Source organism: Blastomyces dermatitidis (genome assembly GCF_000003525.1).
Source record: "Blastomyces dermatitidis ER-3 genomic scaffold supercont1.2, whole genome shotgun sequence".
NCBI classification, from domain to species: Eukaryota; Fungi; Ascomycota; class Eurotiomycetes; order Onygenales; family Ajellomycetaceae; genus Blastomyces; species Blastomyces dermatitidis.
The window spans coordinates 2,953,428-2,975,294 of record NW_025544775.1 but is presented as its reverse complement, the minus strand read 5'-3'; the positions used below and the strand labels follow the sequence as shown (position 1 = coordinate 2,975,294).

Genomic DNA, 21,867 nt, shown 5'->3' with positions numbered 1-21,867 from the left:
AAAAAAGAAAAAAGAAAAAAAGAAAAAGAAAAAGAAAAAAGAAAAAAAGAAAAAGAAAAAGAAAAAGAAAAGGGCGACATATATAAGACAAGAGACATGCCCGAAACAATGCCAGCTGCATGTAAGAAAACAAAAGAAAGTACAACAAACCAAACAATTCAAACCAGGGAATTTGAAGAAGAAAAAATGAAGCAGATTCCCATAAAATATCCAAGGAGTCAATCAGCTAACAGGAGATTCATAATCTGTGAGAGTAACCTATGAGTACCGACAATGGCGTCAAGAATTAGCCAAGGATCTGAAATCTGGATGAAGTGGATGGAGGGGAAGATGAGGAATCTGCAAAAGGGTAAACAGAAGAACTATTAAAATGCTTACCAGCACTCCTGTCTTCCTGCCTAGTAATTATACAAGTTGCCGGCGACGCTCTTTTCCCCAATTGCGTATTATGATCTTATCATCATCACAGTGGGAGCCAGGTTCAAAATTAATAAATATATAAATAAAAAATAAAAAAATGTCCTTTTTCAAAGGAGGATCGCCTTCACAAGAAGGACGACCGGGAAGGATCATCAAACGGTGGTGAGGGTGTCTGAAAGGTCTGCTCAGGCTGTGCTCCCTCTCTTCGTCCGTATGGTGGCTGCTGTTGCGGCTGCGGCTGGAACTCTAGGTATGAGGGAACATGTGGGTTACCCGTGTCCCGTGTTGCCTGAGAATCAATGCTTTGCACCGTGGGGCGAGCCTGCCCGGGCCGTTGCCCACTAGGTCTTGCACGCGGCGGCCGGGACTGCGGCTGCCGCTGTGGCCGTCTTCGTGTGACGGGGTTTGTAAGTGCTGCGTCGAGCTCATCATCGCTCCTGTCAGTAGGCAATGGGGCCCACCATTGCTCGGAGAAACTGGGCGGTTCTGGAAAGAAAAATTTATTAGCTCTCTTCAGAAGTCCAACGATATTGAGGAGCTGAGTCGGAAAACCATATTTGTGATAGGATCTACACACCTGCATAGTTAGAATAAGGATTTTGTGTGTAGCTCGGCACATGGCTAACTTGTGTTTCATTCGGGTCATTAATAACTGGCCTCTCCTAGGTTTTACGAGTCAGTAACAGGAATTAGGAACAATCGCTCTTTGTGAAAAAATAATGGGACTCTTACTGCTGAACTGGGCGGCTGTCGCTGCAGGTGTTGTTTATTAAGTTGTCTTTTCTGTGTCCCTGCTTGTGCGGGATCTTCGATTACGCCTCCCTTTTGTTTGGGTTTCTCGAGTTTCTCGAGTTTCTCTTTTTTCCGCTCAAGATACTTTTGCTTATACTTCCTTCGGCTCGTTCGTCGTTCCTCCATGACGCATTTTCTCTCAATGTCCGCTGCTTCCTGCTTTGTTTCCCATTCGTCAATTTGGCGTTTGTCTCGTGGGCCCAGTACAGCCCTCGGTTGTAGAAAATCGACAAGCAGTTCAAGATGTTTTACTTTTTTGCGATAGTAGTCCCGCTCGGCTTCTACCTCTCCATATCGATGTACAGGCCATTCCCGTTTCCACGGTTCACCCAATGCAGGGTGAGAAAAAAAACAATCCTTCTTTGCATCCCTACACGGTTTGCACTTTTTTCTATTGGCGCTGCATTTAATTTTTTTGTCCTAGTTTGCTGATTGTCAGATATGGCAGAACAAGAGAAGAGTTGAGGCTACAGGGAGGTGAAATAAAAAAAATACGCAAATTAGACACAGGCTGTATAACACATACCTTGCAATGGTTGCATGCCTCAATTGTTCGTGGTTCCTTCTTCTTCTTCTCCTTCTTCTTCTCCTTGTCCTTGTCCTTGTCCTCGCCCCCCTCCTTCGCCTTCTTCTCCTCCTCCTCGCTCTTCTTCCTCCGTTCGTCCCTCGCGATCCTATCCGATTCAATCCTCTTCTTGTGCCACTCCTCAATAGCCTCGAGCTCATCCGACTTCGGCGGCCCCACACCCAACACCCCCCACTCTGACAGGTCTTCTTGTCGATTGTTTTCTTGTAGCTCGTCTTCTGACTCCAGCTCATCTTCTGTAGCCTCATCTTCTGTATTCTTATATTCCGTATGCTCTTTTACATCTGTGGGTTTTTTCCGGCGTCGTTCCTCTTTTTTCCTAGCACGTAACCTTTCCACCTTCAAGGCCGTCTCCACGTGCTGTCTAATGTTGTACACATTAACATCCTGATCGATGTTTAATTTGTGCTTCTTTGAGTCGTCACGCGGCTCTTCTTGAGTATCTGTTTCACTGAATATTCGCTTTTGGGCTTTTTTGGGCGCACGAGCAGCTGGTCCTGTAACGGGTACTTTCTGCTCTTGCTCAGGAGAATCTCGATCATGCCTAGGGGTAGCTGTTGATAATTGGGGGTCATTCGTCGACTCCTGCCCAAAATCCACGATATCGGGCCAGTTTAGGCTATCGCCCGGAGAATTGTTAATGTCCTCAGGATTGTTCGGGGAGGGTGCCATCATTCAACTTGATAGTGGATGGGGTGTGGGGAGTGAAATTTCCGGAAAAGTTGGGGTGCAGGGCAGTATAGCCAGAAGTAAGTAAAAGATAAATAAATAGGAAAGAAAATATAAAAGATAACTTGAAAGATTATTCAAGAGATAGGGGATATTGCCTAATTTGCGCCTGGCATGTATTTCTAGAGAGTAAGATTCAAAGCAATGAAAATGGGAAATGGAGAATAACGCAACATAGTCGAGGGCAAATTGAAGCTGATATATACTCCACTTCCAGGAACGATTTCTGGTGAATAGATAATGAGTTTCATATCGGAACTTTCCTGCAGTTAAATTATATAGGGAAGACATGGAAGAAAATGGCAAAAAAGAAATAAAATATTTCAAAACATTATGGAGTTCTCTGGTTGAAAGGGGGTTGAGATGGAAGTGAGTATAGTATGTAGGAGAAAGTTGATATGTCTTTGACAAAACAACAATAGAAACGACTCGATAAGCTTTTTCTGCTTATTCTCCTTTAAGCACCCAAGTGAAAGATTGTAGAATCAAAAATTTTCCAGGTATCGAATATCTCTTTTTTTCTGTCTCAGGCCAAATTCCCCTGACATATTTGATATTCTTTGACAGCTCATGATGTGCACAACTTCAGCAGAGGGAGAGTTGTGCATTTTCTTTGTCCACTTACACAATGGCATTTGTTTTAGAAGGAAAGAAAACAATGCCATTTTGTTCTTCGCCTTTTGGTTTTTCTCTTGTGCTCTCTTTCTTTCTTTGGCACGCGGCGGCGTGAAAGTAAAGGGACAACAAAAGCCTCAAACTCTTCAAAACACCACGAGATGGTGTGGTATTTTTATTAATACTCTCGAGCTTCCTCTAAACATTTATTGCCTCACCAAGGCTGAGAGTTCAAGGGAGTTACCGCTTGAGAAATTCACCAATGAACAAGCTTAAATGGCAGCGTTATGATGAAAAAAAAAAAAAAAAAGAAAAAGAAAAGAAAAGAAAAGAAAAGAAAAGAAAAGAAAAAGATGGAAAAAACAGGGAAAAAAAGGAAAATTCTTTTACTCGCAACAAAGTATACAGAAAGGAGCACAAGGGGAGAAAGAGAACATATTGACTTTGAGGGGGCGAGAAAAAAAAAATAGAAAATTAAAATGCAAGGATGTGAGCATCTGTCAATTGGCAACAGTTCACTGAAATCCAGAAACCAGATATGCTGATCAACGAGTTTTCCGTGAAATCCGTCCTCTATTAAACGCCAGGAAAACAGTGAGAACTAGGAACAACAAGGCTCCATTGCGGTAGAAACAGTAGAGCATTCCGACGTCCTCGACAGATGGCTCGGACACCAACTATATAGTTGTGTATGCAATAAACAAACCAAAAAAAAACAGGAGGGGGGAATGAAGAGGAAATGAAGAAGTAAACAGGTGGTGCGGATATCATGTCTGTCGTAAGTTTAAAAAAATCCAAAAGAGCAGAAAAAATAACCAGTAGATATTGGGGAGGGAAACCAAATTCGTATCCAACAATACAGGTCGGGTATTTGTGTCAAAGCCAAAATGATTTTTCCGCGGCAGCTTCTACAAAACCTAAGTGTCGTGAAAAGAAGAGGGGCCACTGGGAATAAATGATCAGGAGATAGTAAACTATTATCCGAAAAAGAAGAGGAGAGAATATCAATGGGGGGTTAAAAATAGAAAGGAAGGAGCTACTAGGGTGGGATGGCCGTCAAGGGAGTGAAGGATACACGACTTGATAGAACTGTATCCCTGTGCCCTGTCATCGAACCAGTTTACCATTCTTGGAAATTGTCTCATACCGTATCTTATCTCCATACTTCCTATGAAAGCCATAATCTAGCCACGGCGTTAGGTTTTTGCACTGGCTAACATCAAAAACACGAAGGAAGTTACATCCATCGAGGACAGATTCAACGCCCGTGCCGGTAACCCGCACGCACCCACGGACCGACAGCTCTTGCAGAAGGAGAAGATGCAAGCCAATAGAGCGCAGAGAAGGATCTGAAACCGCTGAGCCGCAGAAGGATAAATTGAGATGCGTCAATTGCGGGCAGCCTAGTGCTAACACTTCAGTGGCTGTATCGGAAAGGGCGCAGCAAAAGGACTTCAATATTGTTAGTCTTCCAGTACTATAACGATTAAAGATAAACTATGTTGCTATGTTGGTGAATTAGACTTACCAAGTCAAGCTCCTGTAACCCTTTCGCTGCGTTGGTTAGGTACACGATAGCATTATCGGTTAAGTATGTGCAGTCTGCCAAGCAAAGCTTCCGTAGTCGAAGGAACTGCGCATTTCCCCAGAACTGAAAGCCTTTATCAGTTATCGTCGTGCATCTTGTTAGGTCGACTTCTTCCAGCCGCGACGCAGCGTGGGACGCTATATGAAGCATGGAATTATCTGTGACGTGCTTGCAGTATGAGAGAGCCAGGCGTTTAAGACCCGGGCACCCCACAACCGTTCCGCTGGCAGGGGTATTCTGCAGAGTGATGTTCTGGACTAGCCCTACACCCGCCCACTTAGCATTGGGGACGGATTTTCCGTTCAGAAAGTGCTGTCCGAATGAAGGATTAGGCACGGTCCACCCGACAATCCTAGCTAAAAGCGTGTCGCTGACTTTCCGGCAGTTACTCAGATCAATTTCCTGCAGAAATTTCGCTTTGTTGGCCATATCCAAAATGGCAGAAGCTGTTACATCCCATACACTTTTCATCTTCAATGATATAAGATTTCCACCACAAGCATTTGCTAATGCCTTGAAACCCTCATCCGTGATATGAAAGCAATTATTCATGTTGATAGAGCGAGGCCTGTCGCCGATAAAGGGGCAAATGATATTTGAAAGTATGTCGTCTGTAAGCTTCCGGTTGTAGCAGCTGAGGTCTAAAAATTGCAGAAGTAGGGGTGATTTGGTAATCATGTTAGACCAGTGACGCGAGATGACCCGGAGGCGAAGGAGATAGTGAAGTTCAAGATGTTGGAATATAGAGACTAGGATGTCATCGTTAAGGTAGCATTTACTTAATTGCTTGGCATGATGTGAGGTAGTTGACTGCGTGGGGCAAAAGGCAGAGCTGGGGATGTTAAAGGTTGTTGGTTTTGGCGGGGACGCTGCGCCGGACTGAGGCCTCACCGGAGACTGCTGTCGCTGATCTTGAGGTAGCGAAGATCCATCAGGCACGATTGGCGCAAGAGAGCCACGTCGAGACCGAGATCGTACATTATCCAAGCCGATAATTAGGAAGGGGTCAGGGTCAGAGGGCTTTAGGATAGGTCGATCTTCTATTCGTGTTGACTTGTGCGGACTGTCGAGTTCTGTTTCAGTGAGCGTGAGTAGAGGCATTGACTGCCTCCTAACCGAGCCATGGAAGTTCTCGTTAATTACGAGTTCATCCATTGGAGGCACTGCATCAGCAGCAACATCCTCCATCTCGACGTCACCGTCCGTAGTGACCAAGCGCTTCCGAGCTGTGCGTTCGATCTGTTCCCGGATACGGGGAGGACATCGATCCCAAAATTCCGAGAGCACCTCCGCGCTTATCATTAAACATTCAACAGACGTGACCGTGCGAACCGTGGCAGTCCTGCGAGGAGCCAGTGATAGGCTCACAACTTCCCCGAAATACTGTCCAGCCTTTAGTCGAGCCTTGACCTGGACCTCACGCCGGCCCTCAGCGTCCGTGCCCCGACGCGCTCCACGCCCATCTGGATGCTCATTTAGAACCTCCACCTCTCCACGTACGATAAAATATATCTCGCGTCCCTGCGAATCTTGTCGTATTATATCTGTGAAAGGTTGATATGTTCGCGGGTGCGCATTGAGGCCAAGAAAATGGAGAATATTGGACGGGAGACCGGCAAATAAAGGTAGCTCTTTTAACAATAATCGAACATTGACCAGCCCATTGGCTAAGGCGCTTGAACTCGAATTCTCAGCTAAACCAGGACTAGGAGATTTGCGTTTTTTGCTGATATTACTCGAACAGTGGCCGTCCTCGTCAAAACTGAAGCTTCCAGAAAAGGAATCGCGAACTCTCTTTGTCACCCGCCTATGGGTCCCGAGAGGATCATTTTGCATTAGTGGCTCCTTCTTCTTCCTTTCCAAGATCAATAACCTCTCCTCAGCTTCCTCTCTAATGGTCTGTTCTACCTCTGGAAAGCGGGGAAGAATCTTTTTAAAATCATCCTTTGTCAGCACGACAAGTAAACATCGGGTGCGGGCAATTATGGTGGCAGTGCGAGGCCGGTCCATTAGCACTCCAATTTCTCCGAAGAAGGCACCGGGCTTCAGCTCCGCATACACACTTTCACCGTCCCGCGAGGTGACTACAACCGCTCCACGAACCAGCCAATACATTGCCTTTGCCTCATCTCCCTCTGTTAAAATGTAATCGTTCGTGGAGTTTAGTTGCGGACGCAGGTGCAGGCCAATTTCAGCGAGGAATGATTCTGGTGTCGATTGAAACAGAGGAAATGAACGTATTCGGTCGATTAGATCGAGAGGCATTCCTTGTATCTGCGACGAAGCTAGGGGAGAGGGACGTACGGGCCGAGATGGGTTTGTTTCTGAATTGAAAGTTCGTATGAGAGACATTGGATCGGAGCCCAGAGCGGCGGATTTGCTTACAACAGCAGGTCCGCCGCTCCCTCTACTATGTCGCCTCATCGTTCCTTGTACTTGTGGACTCGACTGAGACCTTATATGCAGGATGGCTATGCAAGAGGGAGACACATTATGATTGATTCACTATTCTGTCGCAAGCATGCAGTACCGATTTTTTCCCCTCTTTCTCTTTGCCTCTTCTTCTTGCAGGTTTTCGGTTTTTGATATTATCAATAGAGAGGGGATGAGAAGGCGCGAATTAACTAATATTAAATAATATTATTCCTGTGCAAAAGTTCAAAGAGGAATTAGCATATCTAGCGCATTCAAAATGGTACGACGATGGTCACAGCAGTGCTGTCCAAGAGCTTTGTCAGTAGCATTCGAGCTTAAATGTCCACGGGTAGCTTACCGAAGAAGGTATAGATATATCTGATCGAATCCGGCGGTTGGGCTGAATGAAGCTCTAAACCATACTATCAAAGCAGCAATAGGTAGTAATAATGGTCGGAGCGGATGCAGGGAAGCGTTCATAAAACCGTGGGGACCTTAAAAATTTTTTGGAAAGAGATGCAGCCACCACAACCAGGGTCAAGTTCCAAGCAAACTAATTTCAATATAAAACCTAAGAGCCAGACCTGAAGCCGAAGAGAAGCAAACGAAACGGCATGAGAGGGGACGAGGGCCGGGGTGAGGGGTGGCGAGCCCAGCGAACGGCGCTGAAGAAGCGAGAGGGAAAGGGTGGAGCCGCCAAAGAGCTTCAGGCTTGGCATCCGTTTCGCGGGGAACGGTTGCTGGCTAGGCATGGTTATCCGCACCCCCAACAGGAGTAATGCGCACGCTCTCCACTCGCCCCAGTACTGACTGAGTTCTCGCCTCAATTATATTTCAACTTAAAAGAGCACGCTAACTTTCAAGAAACGTTTTAAGGGTATTTATTATACTTCATTGCTGCTTCAAGAGAACAAAACGGATAATATCGCAAATATTAAATCTAGTTAGCTAGTACATCCCCTGAGTTCCGGCATACCCACGCCTATAATTTAACTCTCAGATGGCTTTAGTGAATTCTACCATCGTAAAAGATTGCGACTTGTGCTAGCAACCTCCTGGCCACGAGGAACCTTACGGTCCACCGGAGCTGACGTTGATGTGATGAAACCTTTTTTTCTCGTAAGCTAGAGCTGCCACCAAATTGTTCACAAATAAATAGAAAAACGAGAAGAGGATACAGCCTGTGGCTGCAAGTGGCCCCAGAATGGAAAAAACAGTGAAACCGTATGATGCCGACTGAAACGAAGCGCTGTCGCTAAGCCCTTTTGTCTCCAATCCGACTTGCATGGCAGTGAGGACGATAGCAATGTATACTGTTGCAGATGCTAGCAAAGTGAAATTGTCCCGAAAGAAGGTCTTGTATTCGTGCCAGTGTCTCGTATAACCACCCAGCAACGGGCGCTGTGTGAAACGGTATATGTTATTCAGACGGCTGAGGCGAAGCTCACCGTAAATGAATCGCAGGCTAATGTTCGGGTAGATGCACGCCGTGTCGAGTTGCTCAACAAAAGTCCTCCACCCTTGCCACGTCAAGTGCTTCTCGTCGGCTGGGAGCAGTCGTTTGTCCTTTGCAATATGAAAGTCACTCTCATGAGAGATCAGTGCGGCATATGTGTACAAGAATCCAAGTGCAGACTTCCGCAGCTTTCGATGGGAGCACTCCCGGGCGCTCCCTAGTGAACCAACGGCACTCTCATGATAAAGGCAGCTGCAACCGTCCCGGCAGGAAAGATATTCAGTCCAGAAATGGGGTTCAAGTAGGAAGCGTGGGATGGGTTTGAGGTATACCCGACCCTCCGTCCAGACGAGATGCATGTCCATCTGTTCTGTGACGAGTATTTCGCGTCCAAGCAGGAGCTGGCAGTGGAGAGGTCGGGGCGGCATGGGTCGGCCCACCACCCACAGCCATTGAAAGATTCTATTCAGCCTATGCACATCGAGCTCCTTTTCGATACAGGCCATGTAATCATGACTCGGGGCAGCAAGGTCATCAGCGCCAGTGCGGTAAGACGCAGGGAAGACGGCCCAGAGCTTGTCATTTCTGTTCTCAGCTGTGATGCTTGAGTCGTCTAATCCGCTCGCCAGAAGCTGAATTGAAAATGGAGGCGGCTGTCAAAATTGTCAGTTGTTCTGCTATTTAGGCCCACTAGAAACGAACGTGACGATGGTGACTGTTAAATTCATATTTACCTGGCTGTGCTGTTGGTGTCGTTCCATGCTCTTCCCGTTTCACCGAGCAGCTACTGTGATTGTCTTGTTTATTTAACCCGTCGTCAAGATCGCTGTGTCTGTACCGGTGTGTCCGACATATTTCCAGTTATTTAAGTATTACGTTCCACCCCAGCTCCTGCTGCAAGGCCAGGGTCCGTCAATCGAGACTAAAACTGAGATCGATCAGGTGAGCGGCCAAATGTAAGAACTGTGAAGGTGAGGAGGATCAGACGCCCGCAGCAGGGTGCACAACTATTAATAGCTGACTGATCGAACCTCAGCCATAAATAAGTGATTTAACAGAACGAACAATGCTTCGTACTCTATTATTGGTCAATCAGCCGTCACACGCCTCAGCGTAAGAATATGCTTTCCAGTGACTCCTATTGTGGCGGACATATTACTTGCGAAAACAGAATTTTCCCAGCCCCCCCTGAAAATTAGTAGCAAAACACCACCAAAAAATCAAAATATCCGCATTTCTCTAGAATCATTCAATATCATCCAATACACGTCTTTTTCAATCAAATATCATCCAAATACGCGTCTTTCTTACCTTTATCATCAAATCCACATATATTAATCAACCCTTTTTTCAATATGCCTCGCAACGCCCGCCGTCCTGCTGCTTCGCAAGCCCGTACAAAGACTCCTACCCTGCGCCTCAGTCTCCTCAAACTACCTGTTCCAGAAGTTCCGGATAATGGAGAGGATCCGGTCAATGATGAGATGGAGGAGCAGGTGGATGAGGAGGATATAGAGACTCAGTCTGAGGATCCTCAATATCCGCGAATTCCTACACCTGAGCCTGACATCTCATACAGATTGTATGAACGGGTGATTATCAATGGGATAAAGGATTCTGTCAAGACCAAATACCGGACTGTCTCAGCAAATGATCCAACTATCAGCTTCTTTCATATTCAATATACTGCAGAAAAGATGACTGAGGAGTATATTGCAAAGCAGATCTGCAAGGAGGTGGAAGTTGTAGATCATACAGCTGTTATCACATCATACAAACATGGATTCCAGGCCAACAAAATCACCATTGAGAAGGAGGAGGATTGGAAGGAGATAATTGGTCTTTTGAAGGAGTTGTATAAGAAGAAGATGAGTGATCTTATCATTGAAGTCATCTCTTCTTTCAATCTTCTTGATATCTCAACACTATCTTCAAACACATCTGTAATACACGGTCCTGCAGCTTTTATTGAAGTGCCAGATTCACAATTAGCAACTCAGGCATTGGCATCAAAAAGAGCTCTTGATGTCAAAGAAGACACAATCTCACCATCCTGCGATCCTCACCACCGTCCTGCCAAATCCCCTCGAATCCATGAAATATCTGATGATGAAAAGCCATCTACACATTCAAGAATCACAGCCACCAGTCAACAACTGAAGAAGGTTTGAAATCAACAATCAAAGGAATGAGATTCTTTGCAGATTGAACATGAGATAACTGCTCAGTGGTGTTGTCAAAAGATGAATTGTCATAACTTTGAGCAGGGCACTTGCTGAATAGCATATGATGATACTCATATTCAACTTCTGAGTAGTGAGATTGCAAGTTGGATAGATGATATTGAATGTGGTAAAGCAATGGTTGAGACTCCTTCAAGAAAGATGACAAAATGATTAATGAGTAGAAAGAAGAAGAAGGGTCAGAAGAATGAACCTATAACTTCTATATTCAATCCTTCTATACAGACCCCTCAATTGCCAGCAGTTATATTCCCTTCTTCAGCTCCGGCAGCTTCAACTTCATCAAATATGACATTTCCAAGTGAGATAATCAATGTGATGATGATGAAATATATGATGGAAGGAATAGAAGGACTGAATTCGCAACCTCATTATCATTCATGTCCAGATCTGCCATCGAATCTTCCATCAAATTCTTCATCGAATCCGCTGTCGAATCCTTCATCGAATCCTTCATTGAATCCGCTGTCGAATCCTTCATCGAATCCGCTGTCGAATCCGCCATCGAATCCGCTGTCGAACCCTTCATCGATTCCGCCGTTGACTCCATCAAATCCATCTCCAATTCGAAGCAGTTCAATACCTCAATTTGGTGAACAAGCAGATTTATTCTTTGATGAATACTTCAAATGGTTGACAATCTGGAGACCTAATAAAGCTTCTGATTTGTTAGATGCCAAGTTCATTCTTCAGAAGGAAGGATTTGAATTGAATCATCTACAGATGTTGACAAGGGAACAGTTGCTTGATATGAATATTGGGAAGGATATATTTCAAATTATAAGAGATGGATTAAAAAGTTCATTATGGCAGGCAAGATTACAGGAATTCAAATCATCTCTATCAACTGCTTGTAGTGATGAGAGCAGATCTCATACTGCTTCAACCTCTAAATCTGTATTATAGTTGAATGAATTGCAATCTGAATCTTTCTGATTATTACAATACTATTCTATATGAGCAGATCTGAAATATCCTTTTGCATCTTTTTCTCTTATAAAGTTCTCAACTGCATGATGCAAAAAAGCTTCAAAATCTTCATCAAACTGAGTATCTAACTGATCTCTATATCTTCTAATCCATTTCTTCAACATGTGAAAAGACTTCTCTATAGAATTATAGTCAGATGAATATGATGATAAGAATAATAGTCCAACACCTGCATCTCTGCAAAGATTCTTCAATTCTTGAGATTGATGAGTATTACAATTATTCATCACTAAGTAGTGATAACCTCATTGACATTTGGGCAGTATCTGGATGTGTACAAACTCATTAAACCTCTCTGTATTGTAGGACCCCTGATATATATCATAATCAATATATCCATTGACAGTTATCGCGGGTAAGATTGACCACCTTCGAGATCGTTTACAGGGCCTTCTAATGTGACAAGGGAATCCTCTGCTTGATCATCCATATCGTTGATCCGCTGTACATTTGTTTGCAGCACTCTCATCCAAAAAGATCAGTTGATCAGGGAGATACTGGGTGAGTTGAATACATCATTCAGCTCGAAGTTCTTCATTGTGTTGGGTGGCTATGGGTTCAACCTATATTATAGAACTAATGGATTAGTAGGTTCTATACATCAAGTGATATTTGATTGTAATATTGATCATCTTCTTCCATGTCAAATTCAGTTTCTTCAACACTCTAGATATTGACCGCGGGTGGATATCAACATCAAATTCATTCTTCACAAAGCAGACAGCCTCATCGCGATATGCAGTTGGATACGCCTCGAAAAAATCCTCCAATTCTGACAAGATATCTGGTGTGATCTTTGGCTTTACACCGCGTGTTGAATGGGGTCCTCTAGCAGTTTCAAAGCAGCGAAGATTTCGTTGAATTCGATATACAGTAGCCAGGTGACAATCAATGCTTCGCGCGATCTCAGCAGGCATATAACCATCCTTAAGAAGGCGTACAATCTCGTTGGTGGTGAAATCACAGAGTTGAGGTGGCATATTGATGATAAAGGTAAGAAAGACGCGTATTTGGATGATATTTGATTGAAAAAGACGTGTATTGGATGATATTGAATGATTCTAGAGAAATGCGGATATTTTGATTTTTTGGTGGTGTTTTGCTACTAATTTTCAGGGGGGGCTGGGAAAATTCTGTTTTCGCAAGTAATATGTCCGCCACAATAACTAATTGGTCTGTCCCGAACGGCTCATTTCTATTTACTGAACACCGTACAAGCGCTATCGACACTTCACCGTAGTTGTTTCGATGCCACTGTACCACAACAGCCCTTTTCAACTTCTCAAGCCTTCCTGCTTGCTTTCTCAAACCATCGAATCCATGTTCATTCCTCTATTATATACTCCACACATGGGTCTCGCATGTATCTCATCGCCTTCTTCTCCCTTCTTAGCCGGTCGGATCTTGAAAAGCACACGGACAGCTGTCTTTCAAAAGTATATCAAATCTCTTTAGAAACGTGGTCCTAGCTGGCAGGCTGGCGAACGGTTTATTTTTATTGAGCATCTGGATGAGTGAAAGAATTGCCCGTACCTTTGCTGATTGGTTTGAGAGGAGCTCATTCATTCACCATTACTATCACAAGAAAGCTCAAGTCTAGTCATAACCTGCCGTCCACATAAGCTGGCCATTTGAGTATAAGCTCCGTAACTGTGATGATACCCGAACCCATTTGACATTGGACTCGACCGGAGTCCACACCGATCTTTCTGCCTCAGAGGCAGCCACTACCTGCGGCGCCCATCGATATTTATCTTTACATTCAACAACAAGTTGACTAGCAGACACCGGTAGCCTAGAAATATCTGTATGAGGCCAATGCTGGCGGGCCTGATAATGTTATCTGATCAAACGGATTCTTGGGCATTGATACCAGCCTGTCCTGTAGCCACGTTCCTAAGTGTAAATACTCGATTATCTTAGCTTGGAAACGACGACGGTTGGGACAAGGAAGACAGCTGGAATGTGCCGAGTCTGTTTACAAGTTGGCACGAAATAAAGCTGATTTAAAGAAACAGGAGATTTTGGAGGCTGAAGCAAAAAACCAAAAAGAATTGAATATCAGATACTATCAGATACAGAAACTAAGTCAGCAATCTATCGTGGGTAGAGTGGCTATACCTTCGCAATCTAGACTTGACTTTGAGCGGAAGTGTAACAAAATATCAGCCATTACCCAGTAGGGCGTGTAAAGCTATATGGTCATTTTGTGCCATGCCTTGCAGAGAGCCGGTAGCCCAATTTGGTGAAGTTATCTCTCGTACTAGGAGGCCTGCATTTTACAAATCTCGGAGACATCATATAGTGGGGGAAATTTGGCCTAGGGTTGATCGGCGCGGTAGGATTGGGTGCCTCGAATAGAAATTTCCAATTATGATCATCGCGGAGAACATGGTTAGCCCAACACTTGTATAGCCATCTAACATTTGTGATAGGGATGTTCCACGATCATCATGATACGCAGTTTGGTGGTTAACGTTCGGATTCACCGGCGATACTATCCCTAGAGTGGGACTTTCTATCAGTTTCACTAGCTACGCGCTAGCCAGAGTGATTGCCTGGGGGTGAGTCAACGGTATCGCAAATTTGCTGTACTTGAGTGGGAACCCTGTCATGAGGGCTGGGTCAAGGACAGTCGGTAGAGTCGGCAGGATACCGTCCTTCGGCCGGGTTGCGGCTTGATCGAGGGGTATAACCCGATAGCGGAGCGAAACTGACATGCCGCTCGATGGCCGTGGTCGACTCAGGATTTTTTGGTAGCACTTTGTGGCCATACTACAAAAGTCATAATAGTTCTTTAATGGATGAATGTGCTTGACATAATAATACCCCAGGCTGCAGTAGCCTTTTGCGATGCTCAATGTTGAGTTGATCGAAGAGGAGAGTATCGGGTCCCAAAACCAGCGCCATATCGTGCTGTGTAAAGTATACCGTCATGACCACGCGGGGAAAAGCTTCCCGATTTTATATGGTTCGACCCCGTCGGAGCACCTCTAGCTTCGAATACGCTTTCAGCGACGTTTCACAAGGATAGCCAAAGAAGCCAGGCTAAGCGGCATCAACACCTTCATTCCCTGGCCGAAATTTCCGGTACATAAAATCGACATAATCGGGTCGATTTCCTTTCATCGTCGCGAGAGCATCCTGGATCAATCCATAGGCGAGACTCAATGTCAGACCAAGCTTCGCCGTTCGCGCAGCTGTATATACATCGTGATGAGCTATACATTCTTGGTTAGCAAAGAACGATCGATAAAACTCGATAAACACATATCGCAAGCACGGGAATGTGAATGATCCATGACAAAAGATGCAATGATAACATACCAAGCAAGCTATAAAGGCCAGAGAAAGTAAGACCGGCAGTCACCGTAGAAAGGAAATCCCGTCGGCCGTGACGTGCGTGGTCAACTGTTTCCTCAAACAAGCAAAACGTAAATGCGCCAGCCCCAAGCTTCATGCCCATTTTCATTCCATCCTTTACACCCCCAACCAGGGATTTGTAGTTCTTGCTTCTGTGATAATGGTACCAGCCCATGGTTGTGGTTGGTAGTCGATGAGCGTTCTCAGCACGGTATCGAAATGCCGCCCTTGTGCTACCATGGCCAGCTCCTAAAACCATGCCGGCAGTGAACGCAGCGCCCATCGTAATTGGTAGGCGGACGATTGGATCGATGCCGAGGCGCGGAGGGGAGGCATTGGTATGGCCGAACATGGGGCTCAGAGGTTGATCCCCGTCCATTGGAGGCAATGAATCCTGTTTGGATCCCATGGCTATACGTCCTCAGGGATTGTGTAGAGCAGAGAAAGGATATTAAGGCGTAAATGGAATTGTATTAGGTGACTTTGGCCAAATTGATATCAAACATAGGCCCGGCGTCGTTTCGGATGCAGCTCAGGATTTCGTTGAACTTGGAAGTTTATTAGCTTGGGCTTTCTAGGCTAGCCCCGATTGGGCGGCAGAGGCGAGCGACCCAGGGATCAAACACGCGACAAATGGGAATTCATTATCGAACAATCGCTAACTCCCCACGACTTGAGCCTGGCCTGAGAGTTAAGCAGGTTATTATACTCGAAATGGTGAGTGCAATTATTTCCTTTGTTGTATGTGGTATTGCATTCTTACTAACACCGCCTAAGAGTGAACCTAATTCGCTCAAATGGACTCTCAGGTTCAAAAACCACAATGTCACAATCCTTCTCCTTGTATCGCCCACCCAATCATTTGATTCCATAAAAGAGGAAATCCTGAAGGCTCTCAAAGTTCGCAATATTACTGAAATCAACGGCCAATCGGTTCCTGAAAATCCAGCTGAAATCGAGTTTGGTGTACCTCTTGACAGAAACAACTTGGAAAAAGGATGGAAAAAGTTGAGACCGACGACGGAAGAATCAGCGAACGGGAAGCAGAAGCAGCCTTTGCGGGGTCGAAGGACAGCCATCACAGGCCCCGAAGAGGCAGGGCTCAAGGATTCTCAAGCGATAGCGTTCAGATTCCGCAAACCAGTTGAGGGCCAGGATGAAGATGAACTAGGGATTGGGTTTGATGACCCTGGCTGGGACGTTATGATTGCAAAATACGACGCTGAAGATGATGAATGATGCTGACATTCTGGGGTAAATTTCAATGGAGTATGGAGTTAGGGGTTGGCCATATCTGTTTAATACTCATCTCTTTGGGGCCTAAACTACCTAGATTTTGCTGGTAAATTGTTTTATCTGACGAGGTTGATACATTATTTGTACTGTTACAAACCGCGGGTCATCCCAGTTGAGAGCAAAAACATTTTAAAGTGCACATATACGTAGTACGATTCCATACCCATGCGCTTACAATGAGCTAGTTGCGGGTTAGCCGTCGGGTTTTCCATGCTTTAAGAATTCATAGTCAGTTCACAATAGCCAGAGACACATTGGCTTCATGTGTACCAACCAGATATACCGAGGTCCCTACGCTGTATATCTACGTTGACAAGCAGGGTTACGATGCCAAATGATGCGGAATGCCATGGGCAGAATGGGCATGAACTCTAGCTGGCTAATTTCGTACGGATTGATACTTTCTACTTTCTGACCGCTGCACCAATAATGTACGCTGTAGGACAAGCTGAAGTGCGTGTGCATTTACGGTAAGTACTAAATTGGGGTGCAAAACACTTAAATTCACACACTTCTCCCCAATCTCCACGCAGGCACGGCTGCCATGGCAACCGGCGTCGGATCAACTATTTTCACCCGTCGCATCGCATCAACAGAACCCGTAAATAATGCCCTGACGGGCTTGACGAGCGGCAGACAGACAGACCTTCCAATGAATGGGCTGAAAGTTCCCCCGTCGACAATACTATTAACCTTCAACAGAGCTAGATTTTCCCTTCTCCCGGCATCCATTCGGGGATATCCTTTAGATTGTTTTTGTTTTTTATCTATTTTATCTTTCCTGCGTTTTCACTTCATTGCATACATACTTCACCAGTTTACACAACATTCTCAGACGACAGCAACTGTTCATACAACCTATCCCTGATGGCGGCCTCGAGTGGTGCGTCCTCTATTTCAGTGACCGTTCGAGTCAGGCCGTTTACGATACGAGAAGCTGCACAACTTACAAAATGTGATGATTCAATGCTCTTCCTAGGGGACGGGTCCTTGGCTGCAGTTCCAACCCCGAAACTGATACAGAAAGGCATTCGACCTGTAATAAAGGTCATGGATGACAAGTGTTTGTGAGTAAAGCGCCCCCCAGTTACGGTTGCGAATAGCTCCTGACTTTCGTCATTCAGGGTTTTTGACCCACCAGAGGACAACCCAGTACATCGATTTTCCAGATCCGTTGTCCCGAACGGAAAACGTGTGAAGGACCAGACCTTTATGTTCGATAGAGTTTTCGACGAAAACACAACCCAAGAGGATGTGTATGAAGCAACAACTCGAAGCCTTCTAGACAGCGTGTTGGATGGCTACAATGCAACCGTGTTTGCATACGGCGCGACGGGTTGTGGAAAAACCCACACGATCACGGGAACTGCTCAACAGCCGGGTATTATTTTCCTTACCATGCAAGAACTCTTCGAGCGGATTGCGGACAGAACAGATGAAAAAGTCACGGAGATATCATTGTCATATTTGGAAATCTACAACGAGACCATCCGCGACTTGCTCAGCACCACCAATACTATCAAGGGTGGTCTCATGCTCCGAGAAGATGCAAACCAAACAGTTTCTGTTGCCGGACTTTCCAGCCATCACCCGCAGAACGTTCAGGAAGTGATGGACATGATTGTGAGGGGAAATGAATCGCGAACAATGTCCCCCACAGAAGCAAACGCAACATCATCTCGGTCTCACGCGGTTCTTCAAATTAACGTAGTGCAAAAGGACCGTAACGCGGATATCAACGAGCCACACACGATGGCAACATTGAGCATTATCGACCTGGCAGGAAGTGAGCGGGCGAGTGCAACAAAAAATAGAGGAGAGAGGCTGATCGAAGGCGCCAATATCAACAAATCTTTGCTGGCTCTAGGCAATTGCATAAATGCGCTATGCGACCCTAGGAAGCGTAATCATGTCCCTTACCGAAATTCGAAGCTCACCCGCCTCCTAAAATTCTCATTGGGAGGAAATTGTAAGACGGTAATGATTGTCTGTGTCAGTCCGTCCAGCCAACACTTTGACGAAACCCAAAACACCCTTCGATATGCGAACCGGGCAAAGAACATCCAAACGAAAGTTACCAGAAATGTTTATAACGTGAATCGCCATGTCAAAGATTTCCTTGTTAAAATTGATGAGCAAATGGCGTTGATTAAAGAGCTGCAGCAACAGCAGAAGGATTATGAGACCATTGCATTCGCGAAGTTTAAGAAACAGGCTGAGAAAAAGGAAATAGTGGTGCGTGAAGGAGTGGTTCGTCTGCGTAGTGCATATGAACATTCAGCTTCCGAAAGGGAAGAGAGGGTCAATTGCATGCTTCGCTTAAGGCAGGTCAGCCGTCGTATCTCAATTCTTTCAGCCTGGATTGCTGCATTCGACAGTGTGTGCGATGCTACAGAAAATGAATCCGCTTTGTCAAACCTCCAGGCCATTCGGAAGAGTGCGCAAGGAATACTCATCGAGCTCGAGGGCAGCAGGCAGCATTATCATCAGAAACTCGCGAGAAGCAGCTGGGATCGAGGCATCAATTCTGCACTGGACATTGGTATTAAACAGCTCCAAGAACTTGAAATCGCGGATAGTGTCGACACTGCCACTCTTACCCGAGAAGCAGAGTTACTCAAGTCCAATGCAGAAAGGGAAGCATTAGCCGCAATCGCCGAGCAGGAGAAAGGTGGTGATTTGTCCATGATCCAGATGTTGCTGCAAACAAATTTCGAGACTGTTTCTGCTATTGAGGACATTATGCAGCTTCGCGAGGAGGACGCAGTTGCGACTGGCAAGGTAATCCTTGGAAAGCTCCTTAGGTCTAGCACAACCGCAACGGCCCACGTCGCTATACCCGATGGAGGCGCGCCACCTGTCGAAGTTTTCCCGCCAAACAAGGCTGGTACGCCTAAGCGCCGAAAGCAATACAGTATGGGAAGGGCCGCATCATTACCAAAACCTATTAACGCGGCTATATCTATAGCACCTCATGTAACTCCATCCCCAGCCAAGCCTTCCCCTAGAAGAAGAAAAATAGGGCCAAAGAAGGGTATCAATTTCACGCCAAAGAAGCTTCAGACGAAGAGCAACAAGCGGAGCGTGAGGTGGAAGGACGATGTAGAGGAAGGAACCCTTGCGGAATTCGAGAAGACTCCACAAAAGACAGCGGAATCACCCGCTAATACGCCCTCAGCGGAGCCACGATTGCCACCAATGCATTTAGTGGCATCCGCCATTCCCCGTCGAACCTCAAACGGCTCGAGGGAGTCATCACCAATCTGCAGCCCTCCTACCTCGCTCACCATCCAGAAGAATAGCCGTTTCAAAGCCGGTTTCTTATCCAAGAAACCAAACGGATCCCCAGTTCCCTCGGCGTTGCCCAGGCTCCCCTTAGCGTCGGACGGCGAACTGTCTCCATTACGTGGTATTGAAAATAGTAGTTTCCTAAATCGCAGATCCCTTGACCATTCTGAGGCTGATGATAACACAAAAAGCAATGTCAGCGGGTCATCATCAGATAACGAAGATGGGTGGAAAATGGACAAAAGTGACGCCATGACGATACACTCGGCGATGAGACGCATTTCCGGAACCCACCATGGAGGACATCGGGCTTCGATGGCTGGAGTAAATAGGACCCAAAGACGACGAAGCCCGACAGCCGCCACGAGCGCAAGCCCCACCAATGAAAACAGCAGCATGTTCTCGGCATCCCAAGCAAGACGGATGGTGAAAAGCGAAAAGGAACATGATTCGAAGATTAGCGTTTTGAGCCCGAGGACCGTACCAATTATGAAAGTAAATGGCCACCGACGGACGACGTTCGGGGATGCGAAACAGATAGGCCTTGGGTCCCGAGAAGGGATCCGGCTTAGCTCGGCCACGATTTCTGGCGGCGGATCGTTGCGGGGTAGCTTACAGCCCGGGGCGAAAGGTTCGTGGAGGTAGTTCTGTGTGGTTATAATTTTAATATAGATCCTTTTTTTAATTTTTGGCGCTCGTGGGCTGGCTATAAGTGGGTGTTTGGGTGCAAAGGATCGGCTTGGGCTTCCTATCACGATTTCTTCTTTCCCTTGAATTGTATGTAATTTAGGTATCTTCTTTTAGTTTATTTTGTTTCTTCCATGCCGCCCGTGTTCAATATATCCAAATGGCGCCTATCTACCCTTCTTTATTCTTTCCCTACTTTGTGTTTGAGTGACGAGTCTGCCGATTGTTTGTTCCCGTTTCCACGCCTTCTAGTCGTCCAATGTCAGTGTCCGTTTGAGCTATTTGCAGCAAGGAGAATTGCGTTTGAGACTGTGGATCTACGCTTTGTGCTCATGACTTGATACCTGTTGATGTGTCGGTACATGGATAAATCAACTAGATCCACATCCAGCAAAATTTCAAAAGCCATTTTGCTTCTTTAACACGTAACAAACAACAAACTGCAGTTTCTCCGCCCGAGGATCTCAAGATTGAACGCAACTCACTGAAGTGAGACATATGTAGCTCTCCAATGAAACGAAACCTCAAGATACGGCAAGCTGTGACTGTGGGATGCATGCAAGTAATTCCGAGAAATTTTGAAGTCCATTTAAGCTCAAGGTTCCGGAGCTCCATGTGGAGAACACTAGCAGGCGTTGAGCCAACCATGACTCAATCCTATGTGGGGGTTAGTTAACTCAAATATGAAGAAAAGAATCGAGCCAAGTTCCATATATCTCGTCTCTTCCTGCGTTCTCATCGTTGAACTCTCGAGTTAAAACAGAGCTGCCATTGTAGATGCCCCAAAAATCTACGACTTCTATTAGCCATTTGTCTGAGTTCCGCTATGCCAACTAGGGTAGGCTGCCAGCACGCGGTTCAGGATATGTAGTTAAACACTAGTTATCAGATTGATTCGGACTTTTTAATTCCAATCATGTGCATGTAGTATTTCACATCTTCGTCATCACTAATCGTTTGGTGTAAGGAACACTTGCAACTGACTGGTAACGAGCTCGGGAAATTTTTTTTTCTCTCATTAAGGAAGAGCTAATTTCCGCCCGCCTTCATTTCCAGCCCATGTTTAGGAACCTCCTCATTCGGTGTTTTTGAACTGTCTTCGGGAACGAGGCGTGAAAGGAATAAAAAAGGTCCAAGACAACCTTGATGATTGCGATCACGTTTACGGATTATCTGCATTTGAGTTACACCCCATGCCCCTGATTCTACAGTGACCGAAAGGCTTGCTCATCCAAAATACGCCTGCGGGAAGGTTACTATGATGATCTGAGCATGAGAAATATAAAATCACTTCCACAGTTAAAAATAGTCCAAAACAGTGGGGCTTGAGCAACAACGCAAGCATCAACGAATCTATAGAAAAGTTGAGTGATTTATACTTTTTATTTTATCAATTTGT

At 45.5% G+C, this 21,867-nt stretch overlaps 8 protein-coding genes across 8 annotated transcripts; 4 read left to right on the top strand and 4 right to left on the bottom strand.

Annotated features, from left to right (window-relative positions):
* Nucleotides 1-47: 47 nt before the first annotated feature.
* Nucleotides 48-2,470, bottom strand: BDCG_01741 (uncharacterized protein; the record flags this gene model as incomplete). The annotated part of the gene is made up of 5 exons (XM_045417277.1): nucleotides 48-258; nucleotides 379-906; nucleotides 998-1,082; nucleotides 1,153-1,632; nucleotides 1,739-2,470. The coding sequence occupies 4 exons, from the start codon at nucleotides 2,468-2,470 to the stop codon at nucleotides 545-547; spliced, it is 1,659 nt and encodes a 552-aa protein (XP_045274135.1). The 3' UTR covers nucleotides 48-258; nucleotides 379-544.
* A 1,779-nt stretch (nucleotides 2,471-4,249) lies between these two features.
* On the bottom strand, nucleotides 4,250-7,154 carry BDCG_01740 (cyclic nucleotide-binding domain-containing protein; the record flags this gene model as incomplete). The annotated part of the gene is made up of 2 exons (XM_045417276.1): nucleotides 4,250-4,594; nucleotides 4,671-7,154. The coding sequence occupies 2 exons, from the start codon at nucleotides 7,152-7,154 to the stop codon at nucleotides 4,250-4,252; spliced, it is 2,829 nt and encodes a 942-aa protein (XP_045274134.1).
* A 263-nt stretch (nucleotides 7,155-7,417) lies between these two features.
* Nucleotides 7,418-9,435, bottom strand: BDCG_01739 (uncharacterized protein; the record flags this gene model as incomplete). The annotated part of the gene is made up of 4 exons (XM_045417275.1): nucleotides 9,336-9,435; nucleotides 8,221-9,254; nucleotides 7,504-7,545; nucleotides 7,418-7,448 (listed from the first exon to the last, which is right to left on the bottom strand). The coding sequence occupies exons 1-4, from the start codon at nucleotides 9,360-9,362 to the stop codon at nucleotides 7,418-7,420; spliced, it is 1,134 nt and encodes a 377-aa protein (XP_045274133.1). The 5' UTR covers nucleotides 9,363-9,435.
* Nucleotides 9,436-9,740: 305 nt separating this feature from the next.
* BDCG_01738 (uncharacterized protein) lies at nucleotides 9,741-10,772 on the top strand (the record flags this gene model as incomplete). Its single annotated transcript, XM_045417274.1, has 2 exons — nucleotides 9,741-10,123; nucleotides 10,181-10,772. Exons 1-2 carry the CDS (start codon nucleotides 9,957-9,959, stop codon nucleotides 10,770-10,772), a joined length of 759 nt encoding a protein of 252 aa, XP_045274132.1. The 5' UTR covers nucleotides 9,741-9,956.
* Nucleotides 10,773-11,224: 452 nt separating this feature from the next.
* BDCG_16412 (uncharacterized protein) lies at nucleotides 11,225-11,440 on the top strand (the record flags this gene model as incomplete). The annotated part of the gene is made up of 1 exon (XM_045425653.1): nucleotides 11,225-11,440. The coding sequence occupies one exon, from the start codon at nucleotides 11,225-11,227 to the stop codon at nucleotides 11,438-11,440; it is 216 nt and encodes a 71-aa protein (XP_045279730.1).
* Nucleotides 11,441-14,882: 3,442 nt separating this feature from the next.
* On the bottom strand, nucleotides 14,883-15,606 carry BDCG_01736 (uncharacterized protein; the record flags this gene model as incomplete). Its single annotated transcript, XM_045417273.1, has 2 exons — nucleotides 14,883-15,055; nucleotides 15,162-15,606. 2 exons carry the CDS (start codon nucleotides 15,604-15,606, stop codon nucleotides 14,883-14,885), a joined length of 618 nt encoding a protein of 205 aa, XP_045274131.1.
* An 88-nt stretch (nucleotides 15,607-15,694) lies between these two features.
* BDCG_01735 (uncharacterized protein) lies at nucleotides 15,695-16,938 on the top strand. Its single transcript, XM_045417272.1, has 2 exons — nucleotides 15,695-15,914; nucleotides 15,975-16,938. Exons 1-2 carry the CDS (start codon nucleotides 15,831-15,833, stop codon nucleotides 16,434-16,436), a joined length of 546 nt encoding a protein of 181 aa, XP_045274130.1. The 5' UTR covers nucleotides 15,695-15,830; the 3' UTR covers nucleotides 16,437-16,938.
* Nucleotides 16,939-17,360: 422 nt separating this feature from the next.
* On the top strand, nucleotides 17,361-20,426 carry BDCG_01734 (kinesin family member 18/19; the record flags this gene model as incomplete). The annotated part of the gene is made up of 2 exons (XM_045417271.1): nucleotides 17,361-17,560; nucleotides 17,618-20,426. 2 exons carry the CDS (start codon nucleotides 17,361-17,363, stop codon nucleotides 20,424-20,426), a joined length of 3,009 nt encoding a protein of 1,002 aa, XP_045274129.1.
* Nucleotides 20,427-21,867: the final 1,441 nt, after the last annotated feature.